General features: G+C 36.7%; 1 protein-coding gene across 4 annotated transcripts in view; it reads left to right on the top strand.

Moving 5' to 3' along the window:
* Positions 1-15844, top strand: part of KIF16B (kinesin family member 16B) — a 134127-nt gene that overhangs the window by 58819 nt on the left and 59464 nt on the right. For all 4 annotated transcript variants that reach the window (XM_050972409.1, XM_050972408.1, XM_050972407.1 and 1 more), the window contains 6 exons: positions 819-938; positions 1480-1531; positions 2753-2890; positions 5952-6034; positions 6216-6304; positions 14763-14816. In XM_050972409.1, the coding sequence (XP_050828366.1) occupies positions 819-938; positions 1480-1531; positions 2753-2890; positions 5952-6034; positions 6216-6304; positions 14763-14816 (536 nt within the window). The remainder of the gene's footprint in view (positions 1-818; positions 939-1479; positions 1532-2752; positions 2891-5951; positions 6035-6215; positions 6305-14762; positions 14817-15844) is intronic.

The raw sequence follows: 15844 nt of genomic DNA, 5'->3' as shown, positions 1-15844 counted from the left end.
AAAGATTGTGTGTGTGTAGAGACATTCACAATTTCTGTTGTTGAAATCTTCCAGGCCTGAAAGCCAACAGGATTCTGTTTCAACTTGAAAATTGTATTTTTAAATACTAAAACTTATTTCAAAGCTATTATTAATTTTTTATTTGTTGCATAGACTGTTGTGTACTACACAATACATTACTTTATCCAAGGCTGAAATCTCCCACTTGAAGTCCTGCTGAATGATGCTTCAGCCTATGGATGGCTGTACAATGTGGCCCAAAGGAATTTTATAGTATTAAAATTATGTGCTATGAATATTTCTTACATTTATTTACTACAGGCAATGCTTCTCTTCCATTGCATGATATTTCAACTGCTCAGGTTTACTGAATTGTCAGAGGTCTGGGGTTTTTATTGTGCAAGACTCAGTTCATTGAAAAGGCTGCTGAAAAGTTTTCAGTTTTCTGTGCTTTTTAGCTGTACTGAATGCTGAGGAGTTTGAAATTCTCCTTACCATTGTGAAAGGCAGCACATAGCTTGCTTTTAAACAACATTGCCTTGTTACACTCTTGATTGATGCTCCTTCTCTGGTACAGTTCAGCTGTTTGTCTGGTTTCCTTTAAAGAACACCTTCACACATTTCCTCAACAGCAAGCTTGGAGTGCTTAATAAAAGTAAAGTAGTCACATTTAAAATGTAAAATCAAAAATTTCTAAAAAATTGCTCTTTCTTTTGTGTGATATTACACAGAAGAAGTTACACTAAATGTGGTTTAGAAAGAGAAGGAAGAGGGGTGTTTCTTGCACATCCTAATAAACAGACTTCTGTCCTTTATAGGAACAAACTTTGGCTCTGAGGAAAGAAGGGATAGGTGTTGTGCTAGATTCTGAACTGCCTCATCTCATTGGCATTGATGATGATCTTCTGAGTACTGGTATCATCTTGTACCACTTGAAGGTAAATACACACCTGTGTTTCTGTAGCCTTTATATGCCTTTTCAGTGGAAAAATTACAGTATTGATTTGCTATCTCTATGTAGTGCTCATTACATTACTATGGTAAGAAAAGCTCTTCATGCTTTGTCTGCTGCAGTAAGAAAAGCTCTTAAGAGGCTGGAAATGATGAAATTAAAATATCTGTTTAGGTTTATCCTGAGAGTCAATTGGTTAACCAGCTATAGGTGTTTCATATTTTTATCTGTATGTATTGGTTTGTTATTAATGTTATAAAGCTTGACCTTAAAATCTAAATCTACATTGTCTCAAAACTATAAAGGTGGTTCTGCACCAGACAGTTGAAACTTGAATTTGCTTATAATATTATAAAATAAAGACTGTGAAAGCATTTTGAAAATGCTCCATGATTCCTTTTTTTCATGTGTGTTTAAATATATATTTCATTCAGGTTACCCTGAGAAAGTGGAAGGATAAATTATATTCTTTTGGGGGAGATAAGGAGATTCCAACTGGAAATAATGTGTATTTCTCTCTTAATTAGGAGGGCCAAACATATGTTGGCCGAGAAGATGCTATAACAGAACAGGACATTGGTATGGAATTTGGCATTTTTATATTCTTCTTTATAGTCATTTTATATTCTTCTTCCAGTATCCTAATATGGGAACTGAGCTTCATATGTTTTTTCCCTTTTTCAGTTAGTTGTTCTGTGGTTTGCATATTTTAATTTTTAGAAAATCTGAAAGCTGAATTGCATGGGATTTGCTTTGGAGAGCATGACTTCTAGCATAGCTTGTGGGCTTTAAGTATGTTCATATCCTTGTTACTAATTGATTTCTTACTTCTCTTGAAATAGCATCCTGTAAAAATACTGTCCTTTTTCATAAAGCACCTGTCTCAATTACTGCAAAATCATTCTCTTAACCTTTGTATAATGACAGCATTGTTAGACTATTATATGTAAGATAGTCTTGGGACTTCAGATTAGAGTTTAAAAAAAATCTGAAAATTGGTAAAAATCTACTGGTTTTCTTTTTGTTTCTTACCAATGCAACTAAGTGCCAGATCTGGACTGTCCTATCACATAAACTTTACATAAGTTCCTGGAAGGCAGTTTCCTTAAGTAACTGCATCCTTTAATTCTTGGCTGACATTCTGAGAGTCAAATAACTTAGTTTGGTAAATTTTCATGGGTCAAAAGTTGTCTGGATTTAAATTACTCTAATAAATTCCATGAAACTGTCAAACTTGTGATGCCTTGTGGTATTAAGCAATACACATAATCACACATTATTTGAAGGAAAAATGGAAGGTAGCATAACTGACTGATAAAAGCCCTGAATGTCACCAGATTTAAGAACTTTCCTTCAGCCATCCTTTTGTCTACAATAGGATCTTATATCCTGTCTTTTCAGATTGAAGCATGGTTGCCCTAAGATCTACAAGTTTTCTTAATTTCTTTATGAAATTGGTCAAAGAATCTCTTTCTACAAATATGTGAATTGTACTTTTCTGGTTTTTATTGGAAAGAATGGAGCATTTGCTAATCAGGTGTCAAAGCACAAGAATAAAGATCATACACAAAAAAAAAAAAGGCAAAACCAACCCAGCACACTTCTTTCCACTAGAATAAAACAATAAATATTTAAGGCATGCAGGATGGGATAAAGGAAGGAAGAAAACATTGTCCAGAATAAAGAGAAGATATACTCTCTGATATGTAGTGCAATGTGTTCTTAATAACTTATTATTAGCATGTTAATCTTACTAATTGTGAGGAGTCTAATTATGTTATCTTATTTCTTTGTGTTTAGTTCTTCATGGCCTTGATCTGGAAAGTGAGCATTGCATCTTTGAAAATCTCAATGGAACTGTGAACCTCATCCCACTGAATGGAGCACAGTGTTCTGTGAATGGCATTCAGATCACAGAACCCACACACCTCAACCAAGGTATTGCCTAGTGTAATGTCATTTTTCAGCCATTCTTTGCTTCTTCCTGGCAGCAACACTGAAAAAAAAAATCTGCATGTGTATAAATGGATTATTATTTAATTAGTTTTATTTTCATGTTTTCTCAACTACAATCCAAAACCACCAGGAAAACCCCATGGTGTTTTTGTTGTCAAAGAATTTCTGTGGTGCAAAGAGAATTCCTTTTTAATTTCAACCACTGTTATGTTAAGAAAAATAATATAGATATCTACAGGACTAAAAGAATATCAGAGACACCCCTGCCCCTCTCCCCAAGTTTCAGGTTGGTCCTACTTAATATTACTGCCAAATTCTCTTGAGAATTGAGGAGATTGAGCTTGAGGAGATTGAGGAGATTGAGCTTGTTTGCTGCAGCTATAGGAAATGAGAGAAAGGGGGAGGCTAACTCTTAGGAGGTTTAGAGAACTACAATTTTAATGTAAAAGCTTTAAAATCTGGTAATTTAAAAAGCAGCCAGGACAGCTGGGAACAAAGATAGATTGTGTTGGCCTAGAAGGGACTGACTGACAAGTGAGCTGATGAGTGCTGCAGGAGAGCTGCTCCATGTTTTATCTTCCAGGAGCACCCAGAACATCTTCCCATTTAGCAAGGAACTGAAAAAGACCTGTTTGGGGGTGAGGCTGTGACACAGCTCAGCTGCTGAAAAACAATCTCACATTACTTCCCTGAAAAGAAGATTTCAGTGGAAGCTTAGGCTAACAAAAGTGGAATGCAGTGTTAAACAAGGGGAGTCTTGCATCCTTTCTGAACTCTAACAAATACTTCTATAAAAGCTGCTTGCAGAAAGCAAGGTGTAGAGAGATAACATTGACTCATTTTTTTTTAGTGCCTATTTCTTCATGCAAAATGAGAGGCATATATATTTGTTTCTATTAAAAGGAAAAAAAAAAAGCCCAACCTCCTTGGTCTTTGGTTAGAGTAAATCTAAGCATAAATTCCTAACAGAAACATTGACATTAATAGCAAATAACACTGTAAACAATAAAAATTAGTTGTGATGAATCATCTTTACTTTATCCTGCAGTGTTTTACAGGCAGAATGTTCAGTGTGCCTAAGAAAAAAGTAGGAGTTTGGATGCTATTTCCCTCTTTTAGATGCATATTACAACTTGATTTTTGTACTGCTAAAAGTGGAAACATGACTTTTTTCCCTGATAAATTTCTTTAGACAAAAATTTGCAACTCAAAGGGGAAAAGGTTGCTAGGGTTGCTAAGTTGTAAAAAACAGCTGCCTAAGCTGACCTTTTGTGTAAGGAGATGAGTCTGAGAGGAAGGTGACATTAGGTGTGCAAAACTGATGAAATCACTAGTTTAAGGACTTGTGTGGAATGTATTTATCCCAGCTGTGTTAGCATTTAGTCTCACAGCATGAAGTGCCAGGTTCCTTAAATACCTGCTTTTAGGTAACACTGATTAACTGCTGATATATTTAAATGTTTCCGTTCATCATTAATGGCTGTGCACTTGAAAATGTGTTAAATTTTTAGACCATCACTGAGTTCAAAAATAATAAGAGGCATGGTAATTAATTGCCACTTCCTTCTATGGATTTCTTCTATCATTTGCAAATTCTGGCTAATGTGGTGTTTTTGTAAAGGTAACTGAGTTAACATTCACAATTACAATTTGTCATTTACCTTAAATGTATCCTCACCTTAGAACACATTTCCAAACTGTCAACCCTTCTGTACTTAAAAGAGAAACCTGGGAGTTATTCATATGACCCATCATTTAGGACTGACTCTCATGTGCTTCCTCTTAAGTCTCTCTCTCTCCTTTCTTTCTTGAAGTTTATGAAGTTAGGGACACATATCTGTAACTATTAATGCTGAAAATTTAATTAATTTATTTGCATTGCTTCCACCTAGTGAAGTGGTCACAAATGTTTGCAATTAATTATTTTTATCTTCACTTGAAAGCAACTGAAGGAATTTCATACAGATTTATGAAAGGTAATTATTTCTGAGATTTGACTGAGGTAAACTGCAAATGTAATCCAAAATTGAGGTGCTGTGTAGAAAGCAAGAAGTGATTGTAGTGCTTTTTGCCATTTATTTGCTAAGACTGGATCACCTAATTTGAGTTGATCCTTCTAATTGAGCTGATTTTTAGAGAAGCATTCCTTGCTAAGGAAATCATGTCATTATCAGATGGTAAGAATTTGTAGTGATGAGTTTGAGAGCAGCTTTCTCATGCTGTGTGTGTAATGGAGTCCTTTTTAAAAATACTTTGTACAGACTGACAGATAAATGCTTGATTCTGAGGTGGTGAACTTGGAAGACTTCCATGTTTTGACATCACAGACAATATACTTCTTATAGGAAAGTATTAATCTTGGTACCATTGTCATTAAAATATGATAAGAATTACTCAGAATCTCTTTATTTGTGACTATACCTTAACTGATTAAATACAATAATAGATGTGCATTGAATAATATGAATTATTCAAGATTCTTCCATCACAAATTAGCTGTCGAGTATTAAAGTCTAATAATCCTCTTTTGAATAACAGAAAACTTCAGTGTTCCACATGCAGAAGAAAAATGTGAGAGTTCAAATAATGTAAATCTGGAGCTTTTAGCCTAGCTGGATTCAAACCTGACCAGTGATCAGTAGCAGATGGACAAGTTTGTTCTTGCTCACATTTATGGATGCTCCTGTTAAATCTGCATCTGCTGGTGGCTTCCAAAGTAGTACTGTTAAAGAGTACATAGATCAAATTGGGGCAGCTGCTTCCTCTCCCTATGTGAACATGATTGATCTTGAGTCAGTCACATTCATGCAGTGTGTGAACATGTGTGGGTTTCATGTTTGTTTAAATAGGAAGAGGAAGGAATACCCTGTATGCATCAGTTAAGGTAGCTGTGACTCTGCATGGTTATACACTTGTCAAAATGCATTTTCATTTAATTCTTGCTCAATGGAAATCTTTGCTTACATGTTGTGTGTCTGAAAAAATGCATGGTACTTTCATCTGCAGAATGTTGGCAGTCAGTGGTGTGTGGTTTTTCCATCAGGTGCTGTTATATTACTGGGAAGAACCAACATGTTTCGCTTTAACCACCCTAAAGAAGCTGCTAAGCTAAGAGAGAAAAGAAAGGTGAGGTTAAGTCAGTGCTTGGTAAATTTAAACCTTTTCACAGTTTTATTTCTAGCATAGACATGTCTTGATTGTTGTAAGATGCCTTTTTTTCATTTGCTTCATGTACTTTAATTAATATTTCATCAAAGTATGAGTTTGTAAGCATGTCTAATACTTTTATTTTATGGTCTGTTGTTAGAGTGGACTGCTATCTTCCTTCAGCTTGTCTATGACTGATCTTTCTAAATCTTGTGAGAATTTGTCAGCAGTTATGCTTTATAATCCAGGGTGAGTATATTCTAAAATACAGTTGCTATAATTCCAGTCATTCTTCATTTTAGCTGTTTGAAATGTTCCAGAAACATTATGACTAAAGCAGTTCAGCAGAATAATGACATGGCAAATTTTATGTTTGTATTTTCTTCAGAATTACAAGTTAACTATTTTTCCTGAGAAAAATGCATTTTGAACTGAAAATTAAGATTTCTTGAGTTCATATAATACCAATACAAGCATTAAAAGGCTGAGAAATGAATGTCTTGTGTTCCCTGCCAGTACCTCTGAGTAAGTGGCCCAATTAAAATATGGAAAAAAGTTTTACTATGCAGTTACAATGACATAGAATGCTTATGGCAGAGAAGCTGTTTTTAGTGATTTTTTTCACTGTTCTAAAGTGACTTACAGAGAACTGGTGGTGTTTTGTTCTAATTTTCTTTTCCATAGCTAGGGCTTGTGTTTTGAGTATGACATGAGGCAATTTAACCTTTAAGCACCTATGTGCTTTTGAAAAATTGACTGTAAACTGAATTATATCCTTGGATAGTGCAGCTTTATTCCCAGGTTTTACTTGGGAATCTCTATCCTTCAGGAAGATTGGACAGGTAATAATAACTTCCAGTTAAAGGATGTCTGAAATTCAGAGTGTGTTTAGTAACACTGCTTTAAATGTGACTGTTATTCTTTTGCTACTGAGCTAGTTACAGAGATCTCAAGATTGTGAACTGGTTGCTAATAAATGGTATTCTATCTTCAGATTGGGATGATAAGGAGGATAAAAAACCCATAATATAAGTATACTTTTCTATTTCTTCAGCTTTTCAAATAATAGAATCTAAAAACTTTCAGTGACAGTTGCCAGTGTGATGTTTTTTGTGAGTTGGGGTCCTGGCTGTTGTTACCTCTGGTTATTGTTGAGCTATCCTGGGCTTTTCCCTGACTGATGATGTTATTCTGCTACAAATTGTTATGAATACTTGTATTATACTGGATAGAACTGACCTTAACTCTGCAGTCAGCATAGGGTAGGAGGGATTGTTTCAGCATTGCCTCACCAGTCTCTCAGATTTACAGCAAAATATAATGGCATGGCCAAGACCCAGTTGAAGGTGTGCTTAAAAATGATTGCCCAACCAAAGCAGTCTTACTGTCTTCAGATAATGCCAAATTCATGCTTTAAAGAAAGGATTTTTCCTTTTATAAAAAAACCTCACCAGAAACAGAGACTCAGGAGAGTTACTTGATTGTCTAGTAGATGATGGAGTAGATTGCAAATTCTCCTTATTTTTTTTTCCTTATCAGTTTGCATCTTGCCTTGCTTTTCTGGAAATCAAACAGTATGGGTAATATTATTAGATTGTCAATATATACAGCAGGTTTTCAAAACTGCCATTTTTCCCATTTAACACTTCTTGGATGTGATTGAGAGAGTACTCTTGCTCTTGAAATTGTGAATAAGATTAGGTGAAATACACATAATATTCCTGAACACTTCATGCCTGTGTTTTATTAAACTAAAAACTGTAAGCAGAGGGTTAATTATTGATATTCTCCTGCTAGTCTGAATTCAGTCAATATTTATGAACTCCCTTGGACAAATAGATATTTTTTTCTGCTTAATTTGTGAACACAAGAAAGGATTAGGCTTAAGGCTCATAATGCTTAAGGAATGGCAGGTCACTTGTTTGTGAGCAATAAAACCTCTCTGAAGTTGCTCTTTACTCACTGTAATGTGCGCAACTGTAATGTTTTTCTGAGTGAGGAAGCTTCTGAATCATAGAATCATTTGGGTTGGAAGGTGTTGCAGTAGTCACAGACAGAGACAGCTGTTTCTTTGTGCACTCTGCTGAATCTTTACTGGCCACAGCTCATATTTATCTGGTTATCTGAAGATAACCATGTTTATTCATTGCAATGCAGTTCATCAGTTGGTAATGGCTAGTGTACATGCCCATCAAAACTTCTCTAACCATGTTTGCATACTTGCAAAGAACAATTTCTCACAGGTAAGAGCCTTTCTCCTCACAGGTGCAATCTGTTCCCACAGGAATAGATTGATATGCAAGCTGATTCTCACTGCTACCAATTCCTTTCTCACAGGAACTTGTCAGGCTGGCTGTTAGCTCTACTTAGCCAAAGTAATAAGGCCTGAACCATGATTTTGTAAGGCATTTCTTTTGTAAGGTTTTACCTATATGTGACAGGAAGGGATCTTTAAAAGTCACCTTATTCCAATCTCACCTGCCATGAGCAGGGACATCTTTGACTAGACCAGGTTGCTCAGAGCCCCATCCAGCCTGATCTTGAATGATTCCAGGCATTAGATGCTCTCATCTACCACCTCTCTGGGTAATTTTAATTTGTGCCACCCTCATTGTAAAAGACTTCTTTAAATCTATTCTGAATCTGCCTTCTTTCAGTGTAAAACCTTTACCCCTTGTCCTATTGCAGCAACTCTGCTGCAAAATCCATTCAAGTACTGAAAGGGTGAAGTGAGCTCTCCCTGGAGCCTTCTCTTCTCCAGGCTGAACAATGCCAGGTCTCAGCCTGTCTGCACAGGAGAGGTGCCCAGCCCTCTGAGCATCTTTGTGGCCCTCAGATGGATTTGCTTCAGCAGTTCCATGTCCTTGCTGTGCTAGGACCCCCTCAGGTGGGGGGTCTCACCTGAGCAGAGCCTTGGGACAGCAGCACCTCCCTGGATCACTGCCCAAACTGCTTTGGATGCAGCCCAGGACACATTTCATATCATTGGTACCATACACAAGAATATACATGGTTCATGCTATGTGGAGGTGAGTGTTGTCCTAATAGATCAGTGATTTTAAAAAACCAAACACCTGTGTGTCCCCATACCCCCCCCCAAAAAAACCCAAAAACAAACCCATCAAAAAAACCTCCAACCCTACAAAAAACTCCAAACCCCAAATATTGCTGTTCTGTCTGCTCTTATACTGCTGCAAAGGCAGCCTCTGAAGGTTGCACTGCTGTTTACCTGAGCCCTACAGATCAGTAGAAGAAAGCACCTTCTGTAATTGATACATCTTTATGGACAGCAGTTAGGCAACAGCAGCTTTCCAGCTTAGGCTGGGCTACCCTGACAATTTTAAATTTATGTTGATGCTAATGCTGTTTTATTTTACCATCTCCTCTTCAAACAGCATAGGAATTTTTCTGATTGTGTGGTGAGGTTATCCCAAAAAGATAATTGTTCAGAAGACATTATTTTAATGGGATAAATGCAAGTTAAATATGTTTTGAATAAAGCAGACTCCAAACTCTCTACTTCCAGCTAAGAATAGTGCCAAGCAAGTGCTGTGCTGGTTATTCTTCTTAGTGGTGAGTGTGTTCAGCCTGGGTGAAACATTCAATGAGTCAAATCTCTGGTTATCAAAGGCAGGGTAATTGTACCCAGGAGGTGGAGTAGAGCATCTTGCATTCTGGAAAAGTGAAGAATGGAAAAGAATATCCTACACTAAATCTAGTTTGTTGGGGATTGTTTATTTGTCTGTTTTATCAGGAGCAATGCTATGAGCCTTTCCTACAACAGATTGGAGATTCATTTTCTCTCAGCATGATGTTATTCTGCTGACCACCAGTGCAGGCCAAGATTCAGTAGCTGGCCCTTTGGGGTTTTTTCTGTGCAGTTTTTGTGTCTGACTGGCATTCTGTCTGTTAATTGAGCCTTTCCTTCCAGTTTCAGTATTAATAACCTAAAGAGGTAGCTAAATTTGAAACTTTTGTAGGTTGCAATAACGATTCTGGCAGAATCAATGCCAGAAGAGCCTGTGGGATATTACTGTCACTTGCGAGAGCAAGATGGTAGATCTTGCTTCCTGTGAAAATCAGTATTGTCCTTAGTAGTGTTTTCAGATGGATGGTCTTTTCTTGTGTATGCCTTTTTGTTTGGCTGTTGATTTCCCATATGCGGAAAAATATCTTGTTGCATAAAATTTTGGTTTAATGTGCAGAATTCTTTTTTCTGCTTCTTCTCAGTCTTTGACTTTAATCTAGTGCCATGGAACACTGCTTCAGATAATGAGCTTTGGATAAAAGAGAATTTTGCATGGGGATTTATGTAGAAGATTTCATTTGTGGACCTTTGCTTAGCTACATGATACTGTAACTGTAAAAGTACTGATGAGAAACCTTGGTCTTGTCATGGGTTTATGTCATGATCCAGTTACTAAAGTTCTTAGAAGTGCCTCTGTCTGAATTAAGGTGCAAATGAGACCAAATGCCAGTGACAATAGTATGGGGTTTATTTGATTGTAAATGTGAGAGGGAGAGAAAGAGAAAGAAAGAAATAAAAAATAGGTGGGGGGGGGGGACAGAAAGGGCTCGGCAGAGTCAGAATAAGGAAAATATCATCATTTCATGGATCCCAGTGATGCTCTGTTGATCCTCTCCAGCTGGTCTTTTTGGTGGTGAAGGTCCCCCAAAAAAGCATAGAATCCAGTGGGTTATTACACACTCAGGCTAGGTAGGAAACCCAGGCACCTCCCTATTGGGGGGGGAGTTTGCCATTGTCTGTATTGCACCATGTGCAGTCCTGTGGTGCAAGGCTTCAGGAGTGACTCTGGGGGGGCACTTTGGGGGGTTTTTGATGGATTAGGACACCCCCTCAGCTGCCTGCCATGGGAGTGTCCCATGGATGTGGCCTGTGGGGTTGGGGGTTCCACAGCTGGGCCAGTTTGTGTTGAGAGGGTGGGTGTTCAGTGCCTCTAACCAGAGGCTACATGTGAAACCTCCTCTACCCCCCCTGATAATTTTGGTTTTGTGGGGAGTCTGTGTAAGCCTGGCTTCTGCAGGCTGGGGTCTCTCCCACCCCAAACTTGGCCAGGGAAGAATATCTGCTGCCTTTGGCTTTCTTGTGGATACATTCCTCTCCTTCAGCTTTGTTTGTTTTTTCCTAGGCCTGAGATGATTAAAGAATGGGTTTTCCCTTTATCTAATCTTAGTGGTTTAACTTACAGTCCAAAGTCCCAGTCAGGTATCCTCAGAGAGGCTTCTTTGGTTGTAGCTTCTTTATACAGTTTTTGTTATAATGAGCAAAACTTTATATCAAAGTTTGAGGCACGAACTACTTCAGTCTCTGACAGTTTAGTATGGGGAGCTTGGTTTGTTATTTTTTTTTAAACTAATCTCATTAATTGGCATACTGAACATTGTAACATCTCTGTAGTCCTGCCAGTACTCAGTCTGTCCAAACAGATGTAGTATCAGATTGCACTTTCGTGCTGTGCAAATGAAGCTACTGTAGTACTGTGCTAGTAGAGCTGACTTCATTTCTCTGCAGCTTATCTGCACTGCTGTTATCACTAGATATGACACACTTTCCAGGAAAATGGTGTCTATTTAATTCAACACTGATCAGATTAAGTTCCTTTGTGGTAGATCTACAAAAGAAGAAAGAGTAGATTCTAGTCTTTAATATCTGTGTGTTTCTTTTTAATTTCAAGTTAATATGCTTTTTCTATTCACAATAGTGCTCACATGAATAAAGGGAATGGAGGTTATGTGAAAAAGATTTTTATTAGGATAGACTAAACACAAAAACATCAGTCTTGCATGTGTGCTTCATAAAACTGATAGTGATTTGTTTTAGCCTCTGCAGTTTTAGTTGTTTTTCTTTTGTGATACTGAGGTTTTTCTTTTTGTAGTAGCTTTTTAGAGAAGTAAGGTTACTTCAGTCAGGCCTGTCCTGCCTCTCCAAATTCTCTTCTGTCCTGAAATAACTTTGAGCCCACAATGAGTTTGAAGCAAATATTCCAGAAGTCTCAAAAGTGGTGAGTTCCTAAATATATTAAGAAAATAGGCAGCCAGCTTCGGAAGACTAAGGAATCATTCTTAGCCCTGCAGAAGAAAGGCTGCACCTTAGAGAATGGAGATGCTGTGAATAACCTCATTGTTGGAGAGCCTTCATTGGAGCTCAGACCACCTTAGGCATCTCCAGGTAGCAGACACTCTTGTCTTCACAGAAGTATTTAGTGGTCTGCAATGCACTGAACATGCATTTTTAAAACATTTCAGTGTTGTGTTTGGAGGCTGTTGACTGGGTGGTAATGATCCATATTTTTCTTTGGGGAAGAAGCATTTTCACTGAAGAAAGAACCCATTTGCACAATTCACTTCTTTTTCCTGAACAACTTTTTGGGCACCTCCAGCTTCATTTCAGTCTAAGGTAAAACTGATTGTCATACTGCCACTGTTGGAAGTTTTAGGGGACAATTCCTGAAAGAGAAGATCACAGATTTTTTAATCACTGATCTGTTTCTATACCAGATTGATTGCTCTGATGGTTCGTTTTCTTTGTGTTAGGTCTCAGTCAAAAGTCAGTTACCATTTTTATGCTTATAAAAAATATATCTGCCAAATTATATGTTTTATAGGACAGTGGAATCACCAAAAGGTTTTGCTCTGGGTTTTGCATGTTATGTTAGCTGATCTAACATTTTCCTTCATTGTGGCTTAACCAAGCATGGGAATACAATCAAATTGTTCTTTGCCAACAGTCTAAGCAAAGAGGGTCTACATCTAATAGTGCCCAAAGGAAACCTGCATTTCCACAAGCCAGAGCTATATTCCCCAGGGTCTGTATTATTTTGGACTGAAATAATTATGGCATTTTATCAGCCAAGCCCTAGGTAAGAAGTGATGGCTGAAAGCTCTGAATTTCAGATAGCAGATCATAGCCAAAGGGAGAAATTTTGTGGTATAGCTTTAATAAAATAAAGGGGGAAGGGAAAACCCAAAGCACATGTTAACCACTGGATTAAGTTTTTGCTTCCTGAAATCCCCCAAGATTGCTGCTTGTTTCCTTTCAGCACTCTGTGCATTTTGCATCCACTTTGTGGATTTCTGCAGCAATGCTGCTGCAGCAATGGTGATCAAATTAAAAATACTGGGTTATCATCATCTGTCCTTGTGCTGTAAAGTGCCCACCTTAGTTTAATGCAAAGGTGATGGGACTCTTGGTGAGACAGTTACATGAAAGCTTGAATGCCTGGATCTGGGTATAAAAATCTACATTAGCTAATCACTTAGAGATTGTAGAAGACATTTTTTGAAATGAATTTGTGAGAAATAGGGGAAAATGAAATACAGGATTTGTAAAAGTAGTCATTCTCCCTTATTGCAGCCATTAGAAAGATGCTTCTTGAACATGCAGGAGTCTTGTTTCTTTACAATAGCTTTATAAATGATAGATTATTAGTGTACTATTTGCATATTTCCAAGGGCAATTTCTTTTTGTTGTATGCATTTCTATGACTTTAAAAAGAAATATTAATAATTCCTTATTTTTAGAAACCTATCTGTGTATTTGTGGTGATGATGTCTTAAACTGCAGTTTATCAAAAACTTGAAGTTAACTCGTAATGCGGTCTTGCATTTTTTTTCAGTATTTATGGACTGTTTCACTAACCTGCATATCCTTATGTACAAGTGACAAGCCTGAAATAACTGAATGTGTGTGTAATTGGCTGAGTAATTTATTCCTATATAGGTTCTTTCTGCTTTTTTAGTATTTGTTATTAAAAATTTCCTTGAATAACAGATAAATCTTCCAAATGAAATCAAGAAAAATACTTGTGTACAACTGTAATAAAAGCTGATATAAAAAAATTACATAAACTGCTCTCCCATACTTATTCAGAACCTTGTCAAACTGAATGCATTAAAATCTCACCATGTTTTAAATGAATGGATTTGAATTGTGTTCTGTGCTTGAATATGCTGTTTGAGGTTTTCAACATCCTAGGAATGTTTGGGATTTTTTTCTTTTTCTAGGAAGGAAATGGCAGAACTATTAGCACACAGTGCTGTAGTTTTGCAGCCCTTTCCCTTCTCAGAAGTGGATAAATTAATAAACCATAAGATGAAGAGAATTACTTTAGCTGTCATTGGCATTTGAAAAATGTTTGGAAAGAATAATTATGTGAATTCTTCTTCTGAGATGTAATATGATGAATGTTCTATGAATCTAACCAATTTAACCTCCAAAAAAACAAAGAGCTGTTGATTTTAAAGTATTCTGTCCTGCTAATATGTTTTTTCTATCAATTCCTTTCTCAATTGATCCCTCTGTTTCCCCCTGCCTCCCATGGCAGTCTTTTCCCTGTTAAAGGACCAATCTGTCTAAGGTAGAGAAATTACATTTCTATGTATTGATTGCCATGTCTGCATGTAGTTAACTCACAGAGGCTATGCTAATCATCTATGTCTTGCTTCACTTTGCTTTTTGAATACTTTTTCCCTAGAAATTAATTTTTTTCTATTTATAATCATGTCAGCATGATACCTATTTTGTAACCTTAATGAAGGAACTATTTTCTGTTCTTGTAAGTAGTCTTACAAAACTTCATTTGTATCATTATCATCTAAACAGACAGAAAATTGCATTATGTCTTCCTATTTTTGTGATATTCAGAAAACAACCCTTTTGCTGTATTCTTTATTTTTTTTTAATCAGGCTAGAATTCGAGAGACAGCAACGAGAGGAGCTTGAAAAATTAGAAAGTAAAAGGTAACCTTGTTCCCTGTGGTGTTTATGTGTGTCTATATACAAGTTATAAACTCTTTTACATCATGAATTTGGAATTACAGTGTTATTCAGCAAGCAGACAATCCTGAGTAGCTGAATTGGAGCTAACTGATATTTAGCAAAGAAACACTGGATAGATTGTACAGATACAATATATTACCCTTGCTCTTTATTTTCATGGTTTTTCTTTAAAAGATGGCAAATGACCTTCTTAATTAATACCCCTTTTTTATGGTTTATTTGTCTTTGGATTGAGGTGTGATAGGAGAAACTCATGTGTTACATTCTGCTTTTCTCATATCTAACTGTGGCCATACTAATCATGCTTTTCAGAACATTATGTGCAAGCTGGTTTGAAATTCAAAAGCAAGCATTGTTATAAGCTGGCAAACTGAGTTGAGTGTTTTGGCTCATACCTGCTAAGCCTGTGGAAGTGATAGCTGTGCCTTGTTACAGATCTCAGCACTGATTAGATTCAAAAGCTGAAAATCTTTCTGCTGATGGTGTGCTCCATTTTGATAGAGCTCTTCATGCAGTTGGACTAAGTGAAGTAAACTCAGAAAAATCCTGAAGCACTGACAGATACTATTCAGCAACTAATGCAACACAGGATCACTGATCCTTACTGGTTTTTTGTTATGTTGGTGGAATTTGAATTCGGATTGTGCAGAAATTGATTTGCCGGTATTTTAATTCTTCTGACTTCTGGCAAAATAACCATTTGACTTGCAGGTTGTCTCTGCTTGTATTAGGGGATAATGGTAACCCTCAAGTAAGAGGGATTACACAGGACATAATAATTTGTCAAATCTTATAATCCTGTTTTTCAGTAATTCAGTTTGAGTTACCTAAAGTGAAAACATTGCTTTAATTCATATGTTGGCTTAAATTTGGTGAGGCACATTGCTAATCAGGTCCTTTTATACAAGTTTTTGGGCATGAGAATATATGTATGTAAAAAAAAAATTTACTCTGCACTGTGTGCATGGATATGTTCTATTAATATTTTT

This window comes from Serinus canaria, chromosome 3 (assembly GCF_022539315.1).
Source record: "Serinus canaria isolate serCan28SL12 chromosome 3, serCan2020, whole genome shotgun sequence".
NCBI lineage: Eukaryota > Metazoa > Chordata > Aves > Passeriformes > Fringillidae > Serinus > Serinus canaria.
The sequence above is the reverse complement of the archived record's forward strand: the minus strand, read 5'-3'. Positions and strand labels throughout refer to the sequence as shown.